Source organism: Mustela nivalis (assembly GCF_964662115.1).
Source record: "Mustela nivalis genome assembly, chromosome: X".
Classification (NCBI taxonomy): Eukaryota; Metazoa; Chordata; class Mammalia; order Carnivora; family Mustelidae; genus Mustela; species Mustela nivalis.
Window position 1 is genome coordinate 45,849,295 of NC_139040.1, and position 17,406 is coordinate 45,866,700.

The 17,406-nt window shown below is 39.3% G+C and overlaps 1 protein-coding gene across 9 annotated transcripts in view; it reads left to right on the top strand.

Annotated features, from left to right (window-relative positions):
• TRMT2B (tRNA methyltransferase 2 homolog B) overlaps positions 1 to 16,608 on the top strand; it is a 53,743-nt gene extending 37,135 nt beyond the window's left edge. For 4 of the 9 annotated variants that reach the window (XM_082718501.1, XM_082718505.1, XM_082718500.1 and 1 more), the window contains 7 exons: positions 593 to 739; positions 3,370 to 3,464; positions 3,980 to 4,194; positions 4,539 to 4,640; positions 5,439 to 5,555; positions 6,002 to 6,101; positions 15,977 to 16,608. In XM_082718501.1, the coding sequence (XP_082574627.1) occupies positions 593 to 739; positions 3,370 to 3,464; positions 3,980 to 4,194; positions 4,539 to 4,640; positions 5,439 to 5,555; positions 6,002 to 6,101; positions 15,977 to 16,103 (903 nt within the window). In that variant the 3' untranslated portion in view covers positions 16,104 to 16,608. Of the gene's footprint in view, positions 1 to 592; positions 740 to 3,369; positions 3,465 to 3,979; positions 4,195 to 4,538; positions 4,641 to 5,438; positions 5,566 to 6,001; positions 6,102 to 15,976 lie in introns of all 9 variants that reach the window. The other 5 variants (XM_082718506.1, XM_082718503.1, XM_082718504.1 and 2 more) reach the window with 3 other exon arrangements.
• The last annotated feature ends 798 nt before the right edge of the window (positions 16,609 to 17,406 follow it).

The window sequence follows — 17,406 nt, forward strand, 5'->3', positions numbered from 1 at the left end:
AAGGCTAGAAGTCCTAGATAGAAGTTTCTTCTGAGGCCTGCCTCCTGGCTTGTAGGTGGCCATCTTCTGTGATTTCACGTGATCTTTCATCTCTTTGGGCATCCCTGGTGTCTCTGTGTATGTCCCAATTTTCTCTTTCTTAAAACAAGATGGGATTGGGAGGGAGACAAACCATAAGTGACTCTTAATCTCACAAAACAAACTGAGGGTTGCTGGGGGGAGGGGGTTTGGGAGAAGGGGGTGGGATTATGGACATTGGGGAGGGTATGTGCTTTGGTGAGTGCTGTGAAGTGTGTAAGCCTGGTGATTCACAGACCTGTACCCCTGGGGATAAAAATATATGTTTGTAAAAAATAAAAAGTTAAAAAAAAAAAAAAAAGGACACCGGTCAGTTGTATTAGGGCCTCATTTTAATTTAAGCACCTCTTTAAAGACCTTATCTCCAAATATGGTCATGTTCTGAGATACAGTGGGTAAGGCTTCAACATACACATGGGCTGGTTGCATTTAGCCTATAACAATCACTCAGCAGGAATAATCAGCTGTGAAACTTGTTAGATTTGTCTGTGTAACAATACTGTTTTCTTCCTAGTATTATGAAGTATTCCTTCGGCAGTCCCCATTGGAACCCTGCCTTCTGTTTCATGAAGGTGGGTACTGGCGTGAGCTCATAGTGCGCACCAATAGCCAAGGGCACACAATGGCCATCATCACTTTCCATCCCCAGGAATTAAAACAGGTGAGACTCACAGAATGGTAAGGGGCAGCTTATTTACACTATCCTACAGTTGGTTTGGAAAGTTTCAGGTCAGACAGCAGAAACTACACATCCACAGACTATATGTGTGGGTTGGGAAGAGGAGTAGTGAGTGAGGAGGAGCAGATAGCGAGGATACTCTTTAATGGCACTGCTGGCATAATGAAACCACAGACGGAGGTGAGGTTACCAAGTTAATTATCAGGTAAGGACTCCCAAGTATTTTCAAAAGAACTTTGCAAGTGGAAGTTGGTAGGTATTCTACTGACTCTAAAAGCCAATTAAAGAGAGGAGAATATAGTCAGAATTTCATAACTCAAATAATACTTTACATTTGTAATTCACTTAGGGCTTTCAAACATTCCTATGTTAAAGTATTCCTATACTTAATGTGATCATCTCAACCCATTTGTAAAGTAGGCAAGAGAAGGAAAAGTATTGTCATCCTCATTTAGATGAGCAAATGGAGGCATAGAAGTACCCAAGTTTGGGGCACCTGGGTGGCTCAGTCCATTAAGCATCTGCCTTTGGCTCAGGTCAAGCCCCATGTGGGGCTCCCTGCTCAGCAGGGAGCCTGTTTCTCCTTCTGTTTCTGCAGCATCCTCTGCTTGTGCTTTCTCTCTGTGTGTCTGTCAAATAAATGAATAAGATATTTTTAAAAAAATGAAGTACCCAAGGTTGAAGAGCCAGTAAATAGCCAAGCTGAGGCATAAACCCACGTCATTGATTTCTAACCTTATTTTTTTTGTAATTAAAAAAATTGAGTATAGTTGACACCATCCCTGGCCTTTTATTTTTATGCATATTTTATGCATATGCAAATATGCATATTTGTTTAAACAGAACTTAATATCAAAGTAGATTCTAAGGCAGCAGGTATTACTAGAAATAAAAAAAAAGAAGACTAGAAGGTTCAATTTAAAAGGAAAATAAAACAATTTAAAATTACATACACCTAATAGCTGAGAGAACTACAGGAAAATATACAATGTTAATTTAATGGGAAATTCAATAAGTACTGGTGAGATAACAATAAAATATATTAGTAAGTTTAATTTACATATGTCAAAAAAACCATTCATTCATTCATTTATTTAATTCCAGTGTAGTTAACATACAGTGTTATATTAGGTTCAGGTGTACAATACAGTGATTCGACAATTCCATACATACCACCAGTGCTCATCACAACTGTACTCCTTAATCCCCATCACCTATTTCACCTGTCCTCTTACCCACCTCCCCTGTGGTAACCATCAGATTGTTCTCTAGAGTTAAGAGTGTTTTCTTGGTTTGTCTCTCTCTCTCTCTCTTTTTTCCCTTTGCTCATTTGTTTTGTTTCTTAAATGCCACATATGAGTGAAATCATATGTGATTTGTCTTTCTCTGACAGATTTATTTCACTTAGCATTTATACTGTCTAGCTCCATCCGTGTTGTTGCAAATGGCAAGATTTCATTCTTTTTTGATGGCTGAATAGTACTCCATTGCACGCACACACACACACACACACACACACACACACACACCCCACCTCTTCTTCATCCATTCATCCATTGACGGACACTTGGGCTGCTTCTGTAATTGGGCTATTGTAAATAATACTGCTATAAACATCAGGGTGCATGTATCCCTTTGAATTAGCATTCTTGAATTAAAAAATGGGCAGAAGACATGAATGGATGTATCTCTAAAGAAGACATACAGATGGCTAGCAGACACGTGAAAAAATGCTCAATATCACTCATCAATACAAGTGAAAACCACAATGAGATAATCACCTCATACCTGTCAGAATGACTAAAACTAAAAATACAAGAAACTATAAGTGTTGACAAGGATGTGGAGAAAAGGGTACTGCAATGTTGGTAAGAATACAAACTGGTATGGCCAGTGTGGAAAACAGTATGGACAGTGTGGAGGTTCCTCAAAAAGTTAAAAATAGAAATATCCTATGATCCAGTAATCACACTACTGGGTATTTATCCCCAAAATACAATTCATGGCCTTTTAACTCTAGAACTCCGACATAGTTTATTGTGGTATATCCTGTGTCAAGCTAATGTTTAGGCTCAAAATTTCAAATTTCAAAATTTCAAAAATTTGAAAATGTTTGGAATCCAAAGAAAGAATTTAGTTACCATGATCATTCCCTTCCATGCCCTCTTTCTTTTCTTTGAGGTGGTGTTTGGGTGGGTGGTTGAGATATTTGAAGTAGAGAGGTATAAAGGAAATTGAAAAGTTATTGCTTCTTTATAATGAGACAAAAGCTTAGTTTAGCTCCTTGTTTACAATAGGGATGACTCTCACACTTTCTTTAGAAAACTATTAAGGAGGATTAAACTAGAGAAAGCACTATGTCTACTGTATAGGATTTGTCAAAAGCTGATAAGCAAAGCAGTGTCTCTGCCAAGATGGGAAAATATCGTTTTTTGTTTTTTGTTTTTTTTTTGTCATACAGAACCTTGCTTTATGTTGTGTTATTTATAATAGAACTTGAGAAATGTGTCTTCTTGTTTGACTACTGCAGAGATAATTACTGTAGAGCTTGGAGAGAAAATTTGTCTGAGATGAGTCTTTGCTTGACTCCTCTGATTTTGTGATCTGAGCAGGAGGAGCTTGGGGTTCAAAAGGAGGCTATAAAGAAGTTTTTCACCACTGGGCCAGGAGCTGTCTGTGACTTGACATCACTTTACTTCCAGGAAAGGTAAACCTGGGGTAGCCAGACAGCAAGCAGGATGGCTTGCCATATTCTGAGTTGTGGCTTACTGAGGCGAGGGCTTCTGACTGTGGAGGAACTGGACTAACTAATCCCAGCTCTTGTACACCAGTCAGGTCCCGGAAGCCAGGCTGGATTTAGATGAGAGGGCATCTGCATATACTTCTATCCTCTGAGAGGGAATTCCTCCAGACCTCTCAGGGCCATGCCATGGAGGCTGTGTCTTTGCACTGAGATGCTGCCCACCCCCCAAACCACTAGAGGGGGAACGGCCTGCTATTCCAAAATGCTTTTTTAAAAATTCTTTTCCAGGGGAGCCTGGGTAGCCCGGTTGGTTAAGCGGCTGTCTTCGGCTCAGGTTGTAGTCCCTGGGTACTGGTATCAAACCCCACATCGGGCTCCCTGCTCAGCGGGACGTCTGCTTCTCCTTCTCCCTTTGCCCCCTGCTTGTGCTCTCTCTCTCAAATGAATAAGTAACATCTTTAAAAAGGATTCTTTTCCAGCACTGTGACACGTTGCAGCCATCAGCAGTCCCCCTATCAACTCCTGTTTGGGGAACCCCACCTATTTGAAGATCTCCTGGGCTTGAAGATCCGCATCTCTCCAGATGCCTTTTTCCAGATTAACACTGCTGGTGCAGAGGTGCTGTATAGGACAGTGGGGGAGCTGAGCAGAGTGAACTCTAACACCATTCTCCTTGATATCTGCTGTGGAACCGGCAAGTGACAGCTCAGGGCAGAATCTACATGCTGCTTAGCTTCCATCAACCCAGCAGCCAGGGCCCAGGTGCAGACACACCATCACTGGTTTAAAATCCTCAAATAGGGACATCTGGTGGGGGGGGTTCAGTCAGCGAAGCATCTGCCTTTGGCTCAGTTTGTGATCTCATGGTCCTGGGATCAAGTCCTGCATTGGGCTCCTTGCTTGGTGGGAAGCCTGCTTCTCCCTCTCCCTCTGCTGCTCCCCCTATTTGTGTGCTCTCTCTCTCTCTCTCTCTATCTCACAAATAAATAAAAGGAACAAATCCTAAAATACCCTCCTCTTATCCTCTTACTTCCTCAGGTGTGATTGGTTTGTCTCTGGCTCAGTATGCCTCCCAGATCCTTGGGATTGAGTTGGTGGAGCAGGCAGTAGAGGATGCCAGGTGGACTGCAGCCTTCAATGGTACATTGCTCACATTCTGGAGACAAAATGAAGAGCTGCAGTTGTTTCTGTGCTGTGTAAAGGATTGTGTGGGCAAGGGTATTGGCTGTATCCATGACCTGTGCAGAGGGAGGAGGGTGGGTGTCTTGGAGTGATTAGAGTTGGGTCCTAATGGTTTTCTAAAAGAGGTCCCAATAGCTAATCTCCACCCCCCTTTTTTTCTTCTGTCCAGAAGAAGAGCCTGAGGCAATGAACAGGCCTACATGATAGGAGGAGAACTTGGCAAAACTTTGGGAACATAGAAGAGCCTTCATGACATTAGACTCATGAGGCATTATAACATAATACAGTAGATTTCAAACAACTATTAGCAACAGAACCTTTTCTTTGAACAAAATCATATGCCAAACTCTGATGTAGAAAACAGGTCTCCTTGTTTCCTCTACCCTACCTCCAGACAACCCTTGAGGCTCTGAAATTCTCTAATTTAGCAGAAAGAGCACTTGGGTAAAAATCAAGGTTTTCTTCTTGGTATAGGTACTTATGTGCTACAAGTTGCTAAGCTTTAAAATAACATGTTCTAGTATCTCAAGCTGAAAGGCCTACTAAGATACTGGAAAAGAAAGTGTGTTAGCAACAATGAGGCAGATCCAAAGTGGGTTTTTTCCCTTGTTATTCAGAGGTGTGCCAGACCCAAAGGGAAGATGGCAGAGCCCTGGCTCCTGTACATTTCTGTAAAGCTGAAACACCCCCCCCCACCCCTTCCCTTACTGTTGGGCTTGAGTTTTGAATTCTGTCATGTGGACCTCTCTTCTACAGGCATCACCAACTGTGAATTCCACACTGGTCGAGCAGAGAAGATTTTACCACAGCTACTAAAATCAAAGGAAGATGGGCAGGTCATTGCTGTGGTGAACCCAGCTCGGGCAGGACTGCGTAAGAATGGGTAGCTTTCCTGTTAACACAGCTAGTTGGGTGTTCTCATGGTGTCCACCGTCTTTAGTCCCTTACTCTCCCATACAGTGCTAAAGGGGCTCCATGTGGGCTGGCTCTGAACCTATTTCTCTATTCCTAACCAATCCTAGGTGCTAGCCAGGTGGTAGTTTCTGATAACCCGCACCATGATAGTTTAATTACATTAATAGCGGGGCACCTGGGTGATTCCATTTGTTAAGTGTCTACCTTTGGCTCGGGTCATGATCCCAGGGTCCTGGGATGGAGCCCCATGTGGGGCTCTCTGTTTAGTGGGGAGCCTGCTTCTCCCTCTGCCCCTCCCCGCCCCGACTTGTGCTCATTCTGTCGCTCTCTCTGTCTCAAATAAACAAAATCTTCAAAACAAAACAAAAATAGTTATAGTAATAGCAATGTGTTTCTTCCTTCAGACTATCAGGTGGTTCGAGCCATTCGAAACTGCAGGGCTATCCACACACTGATTTTTGTTTCCTGCAAGCCCCATGGTGAAGCCACAAGGAATATCATTGAGTGAGTCTTGACTTGTTTTTTAACTATATTTTAAAAATATTTTTAGAGATTTTATTTATGGAGAGAGAGCACGAGAAGGGGGGACAGATGGAGAGAGAGGAGAGGGAGAAGCAGACTCCCCACAAGCACGGAGCCCTATGCAGGACTTGATCCCAGGACCCTGGGATCATGACCTAAGCCTAAGACAGATGCTTAATGACTGAGCCACTCAGGCACCCCCGATTGACTTCTTTTTTAAATTATATTTTCCTGATTATCAAAATAATCTCTACTTACTGTACAGATTAAGAAAACAGAGCAATATAAAGAGACAGAAGGAAGTTGTTATACTACATCAACAGTTAGTTGTGGGGCCAAGTCCTGAGTAAGGCAAGTAAAGCCACTTACTTTGGGTGGAAAATTTAGTGAGAGGGTGCACAAAATCTCGGTAATTAAGATATACTTATAATGCATCACTTTCAAAAGTCAAAATTAGTCCCAAGAAATCCATGATGAAACACATTAAGATATTTTAAAAAAAAAAGCAAGATCCACTCCTGTGCTTGCTAAACCCTGTCTCACTCACCTTACTCTAATCCTGGTCCTGGTTCCAATAAAACTTTATTTTAAAAAGCAGGGAGTCTCTCTGCAGGTTTTTTCCAATTTTATTTTCTAAAATGTTGCATTAAAATATATTATTTGTTTTGATTATTGAATTTTTTGACACCCTCTTAAATTTTGCACCCAAGGTGAATGCCTCTTGCTTCACTCCAATTCTGACCCTGGTCAATTCTTTTGAATTTTGAAAAGTTTTTCCCTTTTCTCTGTCTCTCTCTTCCTCCCTCCCTCCCTCTCTCTCCCTTTTACATAAGCAATACAATTTGCAATATTTGAGCAACATAGGTGGATATGAAGTAGGGGTGATATACTTGGATAAAATAAGTGAGAATTAAAAGTAAATGAATTGAGGGGCACCTGGGTGGCTCAGTGGGTTACAGCCTCTGCCTTCGGCTCAGGTCATGATCTCGGGGTCCTGGGATCGAGCCCTGCATCGGGCTCTCTGCTCAGCGGGAAGCCTGCTTCCCCCTCTCTCTCTCTGCCTGCATCTCTGCCTACTTGTGATCTCTGTCTGTCAAATAAATAAATAAAATCTTTTAAAAAAAAGTAAATGAATTGAGCTGTTGAGGTAGTTAAGTTTGCCGAGTTGTCAAGTCAGTGATCTAGAAAAAAGTAATAAACCTAAAGGAAACTGAAGGGAAAAATTAATGTTAGATAAAATCCAGAAATGAATGAATGAACTACCCAACAAAAAAAACCTGGTAGACTTGACAAATAAGCAAGAAGATGTTATTAAAAGATGAAAAATAAATTAGAAGAATTTAGAAGATTAGAAGAAGAAAATTAAAAAATATATAAATCTAATCAAGAATATAAAAGAATAAAACATAAAAATAGAAAGTTTTAAATGAGAAAAAGCAGAACTACAGCTATGAGGAAATTTTTAAAAATAATGAGAAAGTACATTGTTTTTGTTTGTTTGTTTGTTTGTTTTTTTAATTTATTTGTCAGAGAGAGAGCGAGCGAGAGCAAGCATAGGCAGACAGAGTGGAAGGCAGAGTCAGAGGGAGAAGCAGGCTCCCTGCGGAGCAAGGAGCCCAATGTGGCACTCGATCCCAGGATGCTGGGATCATGACCTGAGCTGAAGGCAGCTGCTTAACCAACTGAGCCACCCAGGCGTCCCTGAGAAAGTACTTTGTACATCTTGCTTACAATACGTTTGAAAACCTAGGTGGGCAATTTTCTGGGAAAATGAAAATGGATACTATTAATTGCAAAGGATGTAAGTAAACCTACACAGATTGGTAACCATGGAAAAGAATTGAGAAAGTTGTCAAAGAGCTTTTACCCAAAATAAAAGCATGGCCCATGCTTTTTCACAGGCCCATGTATTTTCACAGTCTCATTTCCTTGTCTATTCTTACGTGTTTACCTCTTCCAGTTGTCCTTTTCTTTAATTTTTGTTATACTATTTAAAAATGTTTTTGAGTGTATGATAAATGTGGCACCTCACACCAATGGGAAAAAAATGGACTGTTCAATAAATGGTGATGGACAACTGGGTAGTGAGGGTGAAAAAAAGTTGGATCTGTATTTCACACCTGTTACACCAGGAAAAAGCAGTCAGAAATTGAAATGTAAAAAGGAGAACCATAAATGTACCCTAGGAAATCAGATAATTTCTTTATAATCCTGGAGTGCAGTACCCTTTCTAACTATGAACATTCAAAAGCCATATAGTGAAAGGTAGTTACGTTTGCCAACATAAAAAAAATAACTTCTCCCTTTGTTACGCCATACACAGAAATGAATTCAAAATGGATCATAGAACTAAATGTAAGAGTTGAAACAGGAATAATCTTTTTGATCTTGGGTTAGGCAAAGCTCTCTTAGATATGACATCAAAAACCCAAGCAACAACAGTAACAGCAAAAAATACATGTATCGGATGTGTACGTGTATAATTGGACATCATCAAAGTTAAAAAAAAAGCTTTTGTGCTACAAAATGATAATATCAAGAAAGTGATAAGACAACTCATAGAATGAGAGGAAACATTTGCAAATCATTTTTATAATAAAGGACAGGTATCCAAAAGCCAGACACAAAGGGCCACATCTTACATGATTCCATTTATAGGAAATGTCTAGACTAGGCAGTTATCAAGAGAGAGAAAGTAGATTTGTGGTTGCCTAGGGCTGAGAGTTGGAGGGTTGCAGAGAAATGGGGATGGAGGGCTAAAGAGTGCATGATGCCTTCTTGGGTTAAGGAAAATATTCCAAAATTGATTGTTCTGGTAGATGGACAACTCTGTGAATGTACTAGAAACCACTGAACAGTATAAATGAGTGAGCTGCATGGTATGTGAATCTCAAACTGTTAAAAAAATCAAGAACTTCCATGATAAAAAACACCAAAATCAAAGATGGGAGACAGTATACAAATTGGAAAAATAGTTGTAGTTTATATCATAAAGAATTTTTTCCTTAATTTATAATAAACTTTTAGAGATTGATTTTTAAAAATGACATATCTGGTAAAGGGTTGGTATCCAAAATGTATAAGGAACTTAACTGGGATGCATGGGTGGCTCGGTCAGTTGGGCGGCTGCCTTTGGCTCAGGGTCCTGGGATCAAGTACCACATTGGGCTCCTGGCTCAGTGGGGAGCCTGCTTCTCCCTCTGCCTGCTGCTCCTCCTGCTTGTGCTTTCTCTCTCTCTCTCTGATAAATGGGTGAATAAAATCTTTAAAAAAAGAGCTTACCAAACTCCCAAAAAACAAATAACCCAGTTAAGAAATGGGCAGAAGACATGAATAGACATTTTTCCAAAGAAGACATGCATATGGCCAACAGGCACATGAAAACATGCTCAACACCACTCATCATCAGGGAAATGCAAATCAAAACTGCACTGAGATAATACCTCATTCCTGTCAGAATGGCTAAAATTAACAACACAAGAAACAGCAGGTGTTGGCAAGGAAGTGGGGAAAGGGAACCCTCTTATACTGTTGGTGGGAATGCAAACTGATGCAGCCACTCTGAAAAATAGTATGGAGGTTCCTCAAAAAGTTAAAAAATAGAGCGATTCTGTGATCCAGCAATTTCTCTACTAGGTTTTTACCCAAAGGGTACAAAAATAGTGATTTGAAGGGACACATGCACCCTGATGTTTATACCAGCAATGTCCACAATAGCCAGATTTTGGAAAGAGCCCAAATGTCCATTGACCAATGAATGGATAAAGATGTGGTGTGTATATATGTGTGTGAATATATACACATGGACACACACACACATGAGAATATTACTCAGCCATCCAAAAGAATGAAATCTTGCCATTTTCAATGACATGGGTGGAGCTGGAGTGTATTATGCTAACCAAAATTAGTCAGTTAGAAAAAGACAAAATACCATATGATTTCACTCATATGTGGAATTTAAGAAGTAAAACAGATGAACATGGGGGAAAAAAGAGAGGCAAACTATAAAAGAGACTCTTAATTGTGGAAGAACAAACAGGATTGCTGGAGGGGAGGTGGGCAGGGAGATGGGTTAAATGGGTGATGGGGATTAAGGAGGGCACTTGTGATGAACACTGAGTATTGAATGTGAATGATGTATTACTAAATTCTCTTGAAACTAATATTATACTATATGTTAACAAACTGGAATTTAAATAAAAGCTTGAAATAAAAAGAAAACACAAGAAAAATGAACAGAAGAAAGAATATAAATTTATGAACTATGAAAGGATGCTCAGTCTCTTTTATTATAATGGAGATGCAAATTAAATGGACCCCGAGATACCACTTTTTATATTTCAGATTGGCAGAAAGAAGTTCAAAAGTTTGATAATACACTGTTGGCAATCCTAAGAGGAAAAATGAATTCTAAAAAATTACTAGTCAAAATGTAAATTGGCAGCATTTTTATGGAGGAAAATTTAGCTATATAGATTGTAAATGTGTATATATACCCCTTAAACCAGAAATTCCATTCCTGAGGCTTTTTCTTTTTTTTTTTATTAACATATAATATATCATTTGCTTCAGGTGTACAGGTCTGTGAATCATCAGGCTTACACATTTGACAGCACTCACCATAGCACATACCCTCTCCAATGACCATAACCCAGCCACCCTATCCCTACCCCACCACCCCGCAGCAGCCCTCAGTTTGTTTCATGTGATTAAGAGTCTTACGGCTTGTCTCCCTGAGGCTTGTTCTTTCAAATGTACTGACACACACCTAAAATGACATAGATACAAAGTTATTTATTGCAATATTAAAGCAGCAAGCGATGAAATATCCTAAAAGTCCATCAGTGTGGAACTGGTTAAAATCAACGCTCTATCCATACAGTGCAATACTGTGCTGCTATAAAAAGGAATGCAGATGTTCTGTGTACAGATCTAGAGAGATCTCTAAGGTGTGTTATTTTTAAACAGATTGACTGAGACATAATCACATATAAAATTCATCTATTTAAAGTGCATAATTCTGTGGGTTTTAGTATGTTCTTGGACTTGTGTGGCCATCACCACTATTTCCAGAATATTTTCCTCACTTCAGAAAGAAACCCTGTACCTCTCACCTGTTACTCCCCATTTTTCCCCAAACCCCAGGCTTTAGGCAACCATTAATCTACTTTATGTCTTTATGGATATTATTTCATGGCTGAATATTTTATTTTGTGGATATATCACATTTTCTTTTTTTTTAAGATTTTTTTTTATTCAAGAGAGAAAACGAGAGGCAGAGCACTAACAGGGGGTGTGGGCACAGGGACAGGGAGAAGCAGACTCCCCACTGAGCAGGGAGCCCAACTCGGGGCTTGATCCCATGACCCTGAGGTCATGACCCAAGCTGAAGGCAGATGTTTAACCAACCCAGGGAGCCACCCAGGCGCCCTAATATATCACATTTTATATATTCATGTGTTAATTGATGGACATTTGGGTTGTTTCTGCCTTTTACCTCTTGCGAATAAGGCTGCTACGAACATTCATATGCAATTTTTTCTGTAGATGTTTGCTTTCATTTCTCTTGGATGCATACCTAGGAGTGGAATTGCTAGGTCATGTTGTAACTCTATGTTAACCTTTTGAGGAACTGCCAGACTCTTTTCCAAAGAGCTGTCCCACTTTACATTTCCACCAGCAGCCTGTTAGGCTTCCGGTTTGTCCACATCCTCACCAACTCTTGTCAGTGTCTGTCTTTTATATTCATTCTAATGGATAAAAAGTGGTATGTCCTTGTGGTTTTCGTTTCCACTTCTCCAGTGGCTAATGATGTTGAGCATTTTTTCATGTGTTTGTCATCCATTTGTAAATCTCCTTTGGAGAAATGTCTATTCAGATTCTTTGCCCATTTTTAAACTGGATTGTCTCTTTATTATTGAGTTTTAAGATTTCCTAATATATTCTAGATACTACTCCCTTATCGGATACATGATTTGCCAAAATTGTCTCCCATTCTGTGGGTTCTCTGTTCACTTTCTCGGTGATGTCCTTTGAAGCATAAGAGTATTAATTTCCTTCTTTTTAAGATTTTATTTAATTATTTGAGAGAGATTGCACAGAGGGAGAGTGAGAGGAAGAAGCAGACTTACTGAGCAGAGTGCCTGATGCGGGGATTGATCCCAGGACCATAACCTGAGCTGAAAGCAGATTCTTAGCCAACTGATCCACCCAGGCACCCCAAGAATACTAATTCTCAGTATGTCCAGACTGTTTTTTTTTTTTTTTGTAGCTTTTGATTTTGGTTCTAAGGTCTGTTACTAAGTGGAAATAGTAAGGTGTGCAGAATTGTTTATATAATTGTAAACTGTCTTTGTAAAAAAGTACAAAAGACTAGGAGAATATGGATTTATATTTGTATCAGCATAGAGAAACTGGTAATTTATATAAGAAACTGATAATAGTAGCTATCCATGGTGAGAGAGAACTGTGGAGATGGGTGTCCTAGCTGGGAAGGAGACTTCACTGAATACCTATTATTTCATTTTTTAATATAATGAAAATATTTATTATGCAAGACAATAAATTCAAAAATGTAATGATTTAGAGTAAAGCTAGCATTCTGCTAACATAGTGAGTAAAACAATAAACATGGCTTCAAAAAGGTAAGAAAAATTTATCTTGAAAAGACAGTATATGGGGCGCCTGAGTGGCTTAGTCACTGGGCGTCTGCCTTCAGCTCAGGTCATGGTCCCAGGATCCTGGGATCGAGCCCCTCATTGGGCTCCCTGCTCAGTGGGAAGCCTGCTTCTCCCTCTTACCCTCCCCCTGCTTGTGTTCCCTCTCTTGCTGTCTCTCTCTCTCTTTCTCTGTGTCAAATAAATAAATAAAATATTTGTTTAAAAAAGACAGTATGTGCATATGGTAGAAAAATTCAAACAATACAAGAATATACAGTGAGTAATGGCTCTCTTTCTTACTCCTGACCCCTAATCCTTCAGATGTCACTACTCTTAGGTTTCTTGTGTAGCCTGTCAGAGAGATCGTGTGACTATACAAGTTTGTGTGTGTGTATGTGTGTCTGTACACATATGTGTATGTATACATACCATCCTTCTCTTTTTTTTAACAAATAGAAACAGACTAAAACACTATTCTGCACTATGCTTTTCTTCTTTTATTATTATTTTATTTTATATATTTTGACTTATTATCGATCCCAGGACTCTGGGATCATGACCTGAGCGTAAGGCAGATGCTTAACCGACTGAGCCACTCAGGCACCCCTGCACCATGCTTTTCACTTTTTTTCACTAACATTAGATTTTTGAGATTGTTCTACAATGATGTAGAATCTACATCAATACTTACAGGTCTACTTAATTTTTTAAATAGGCTATGTAATTTTAACTTACCTAAATATGTCATTTAACTAGTCCTTTGCTTATGAATTTTGAGATTGTTTCTATTCTGTTGTTACCACAATGTTACAATGAATATCCTTGTGTACATAATATGCAGTATGTAGGTATTATAAGTGATGAGTAAGTGTATGTGATAATATGTATAGTTGATAAATTCCTGTTGTGGAGTTGCTAAGTTAAAGGATATTTACTTTGGGGCACCTGGGTGGCTCAGTGGGTTAAAGCCTCTGCCTTCGGTTCAGGTCATGATCCCAGGGTCCTGGGATTGAGCCCCACATCGGGCTCTCTGCTAGGCAGGGAGTCTGCTTCCCTTCCTCTCTCTCTGCCTCTCTCTCTGCCTACTTGTGATCTCTCTCTCTCTCTGTTAAATAAATAAATAAAATCTTTAAAAAAAGGATATTTACTTTAAACATTTTCAGCTGTTTTCTAAGAAAGCTCTAGAATCAACTTATCAAAAATATGCTTTTGGGATTGTAATTGGAAGTACATTGAACTTATTAATTTAGGGAGAATTGAAATCTTTACAGTATTTTTTCTGTCCAAGTATATGGTATGTCTCTTCAATTACTCTAGTCTTTTTTTTTAAAGATTTTATTTATTTATTTGACAGACAGAGATCACAAGTAAGCAGAGAAGCAGGCAGAGAGAGGGGAGGAAGCAGGCTCCCTGCTGAGCAGAGAGCCCGATGCGGGGCTCCATCCCAGGACTCTGGGATCATGACTGGAGCTGAAGGTAGAGGCTTTAACCCACTGAGCCACCCAGGCACCCTGAATTACTCCAGTCTTACATAATTCTCTAAAGCTATATCTGTATCTATATCTGTATCTATATATCTCTATTTAGATAGATAAAGCTTTTTCTAATTTTTTCCAATATAGGTCTTTTCTTCTTAAGGTTAATATAAGATATTGTAAAGTTTTTATTGCTATTATGAATGGGATCTTTTTCATTACTTTTTCTAAGTGGTTATTGCCAGCTTTGTGTCCAGCTTCCTCATTCTTTTATTCATTTTATTTGTTTTCTAGTTGATCATCTTGCTTGGTAGCTGGCCATGTGACCACCATCTCAAAACCAGTTCTGTCTCTCTCCTTCCAATACATTTTTTTCTTTCTTATTACATTGGATAAGAAAATGTTGCATTTTAGGGACACCTGGGTGGCTCAGCTGGTTAAGGGTTGGCCTTTGGCTCAGGTCATCATCTCAGGGTCCTGAGATCAAGCTCCACATTGGACTCTCTCTCAAATAAATAAGGAAACCCTTTAAAAAAATTTTTAAAGAACATGTTCCATTACAGAAGGAATAGTGAATATCTTGCCTTATTCTGATTTCAGTGGGACAGTGCTATTTAAACTGTTGAGAGTCACCCAGGGAAACAAGAACTCTTCTCTTTTGTTGGTTTGAGAATAAATTGCTACAACCTTTATTTAGAACAGTTTAGTGGTATATATGTTAGGGCCTTACAAACATATAGGCCCTTCAACTCAGCAGTTCTACTAAACAACTAAAAATGTATGCAAAGATGTAACTATTAAGGATACTCATGGAGGGACTTTTTGAAATAGAAAAGTGTTAGAAACAGCTTAAATTTCCAGTAGCTAGGGATTAGGCAGATAAACTATGATTAACACATTTAATGGAATACCATATAGCCAATAAATATGAGGTAACCTGACATGTAGTGGAAAGATGGACATGATCTATGATGAACTGAAGAAACTAGTTGTAAAACAGTATGTACAATATGTACAGTGTGACTCCATTTTAAGAAACCAATTTAAATATACATATTTAGGAAGATACATCCTGAGAAGTCAGCAGTGGTTCTTGGTGAGTTTATAGGTGAATTTTTGTGCTTATTTTTACTTGACTATCTTTGAGATAAGTGAAAAGAGTAATCTGCTTTGAAACATTTCAGTAGAATAATTTAATCAAGTAATATCTGTTAATTACCTTTCATATACAAATTATACGGAAGCATATATGACTTACACAGTTTGCTCCATTCACTACTGAACTCTGTATCACAAACTGGGAACACAGAGATGAATAATAAGCAGTTATTGCCTTGTTTCCACCCTTGAAAAGGTTATAGTCCACCGAAGAAGAAGGTTTTAAAAAAAAACCCAGGTTAGTTACACTAAATATGATAAATGCTATTATTGAGAGAAACATAAGGGACTGTCAGAATACAGGGAAGGGCTTAAGTTTCTTTTTAAAGATTTTATTTATTTGATGGGGGGTGGCGGGGAGAGAGCACACAAGCTGGGAGAGAAGCAGGCAGCCTGATGTGGGGCTCCATCCCAGGACCCTGGGATTATGACCTGAGCTGAAGATAGACACCTAAGCAACTGAGCCACCCAGGTGCCCCGGAACGGCTTAATTTTTAAGAAGTTGTGTTCCTATAGGTTCTCCTTGGTATTGAGAAACTGATATTATGCTCTGTTTCTCTAGGCTGTGCTGTCCTCCAGACTCGGCTAAGAAGCTTCTTGGTGAGCCTTTTGTCCTGAGAAAAGCTGTGCCTGTGGATCTGTTCCCCCACACCCCACACTGTGAGCTGGTGCTCCTCTTCACTCGATAAGCAGCCTCCTGCGGGACTGCAGGCTGTTAAGGCTGAAGTTCCAGTTCCTTCCAGGTTTGGCATCTTGCTACATTGTAGATCCTCAGAGCATTATTGGAGAAACCAGCCTTTGGATCGATCTCAGGACCCCGAGACCATGACCCGAGGCAAAGGCAGAGGCCTAACCATTGAACCACCCAGGTACCCCAAAATCTAGCTTAAAAAAAAAAAAAAGCAGAGTAAGCTATAATGTGATTGTGGGGTGACTGCATGATCTCAGAGCTTCATTCCTTTGGGTTTTCTAGGCTTTAAAGTTCTAGAATACCCTTTAAAAATGGTAGGAACAATAGCACCAATCAGCTCTCAACTATGGAAGGAGAATTGGTTATAGTAGAGACACTGGGAAAGAAGATCTTCAAAGAAGAGACTGAATACCTATAATTGTGCTATGTAGTGCGAACACAGAAAGCTCCAGAATCCCCTAATGATCCAGTATATACTATAATAAACTGGATATGGAAACTGACATTCTCTGGTCCATAATTTCTTCAGCTCTAGAGTTGTCCTTGGTTACTTCCCCAACAATTTAGATTATGTTTTGAATCTTTTAATAGCCTAAGGACATGTACAAAAATCTGATTTACAAAATGATATTGGGTCAACTAGTATTTTTCTCAATCCTAAACACTTCTGGAGAAGGCTCCTTCTCAAAAAAAAAATGTGGCTATTAAGGCTACTATATACATATCCATTTTAAAAAAATGCTAGAAGGAAATAAAGTGATTTAAAAAAAGTGTTGACTTATGGCAGTCAGATGTTTTATTTTCATTGCCTGATTTTTCATTTTATGTAATGGGACAATGACTTTTATCTTCTTTTTTTGTTGGCCATATCTGTAAATGGCAAAACTATCTATTAATTATCTAAGCCAGAAACCAGAGTTAGTGCTCTCAGTCTCATACCCAACTGCCTACAAAGGGGGTTCCACCTGGATATTTTCTAGATACTCCAAACTCAATGTCTAGTGTTGCAAGCTTCACATCTGTCCCCCAAACTTGTTCTTGCTCCTACATTCCCAGTCCTGATGAATATACCAATCTACTCAGTCACTCAAGTTGAAAACTTGGGAATTATATCTGAGTCCTTCTTCTCTATCTCCTTCCCCCACCCAACATATTACCAAATCTCCATCCCTGTAGGTTTCCATAATTTCTTACTACATTATTGCCCAAAAAGCTATCTTCTTTTTTTTAAGATTTTATTTATTTTGTTATTTATTTGAGAGAGAGAGAGAGAGCACAAGCTGGGGGCAGAGGAAGAGGGA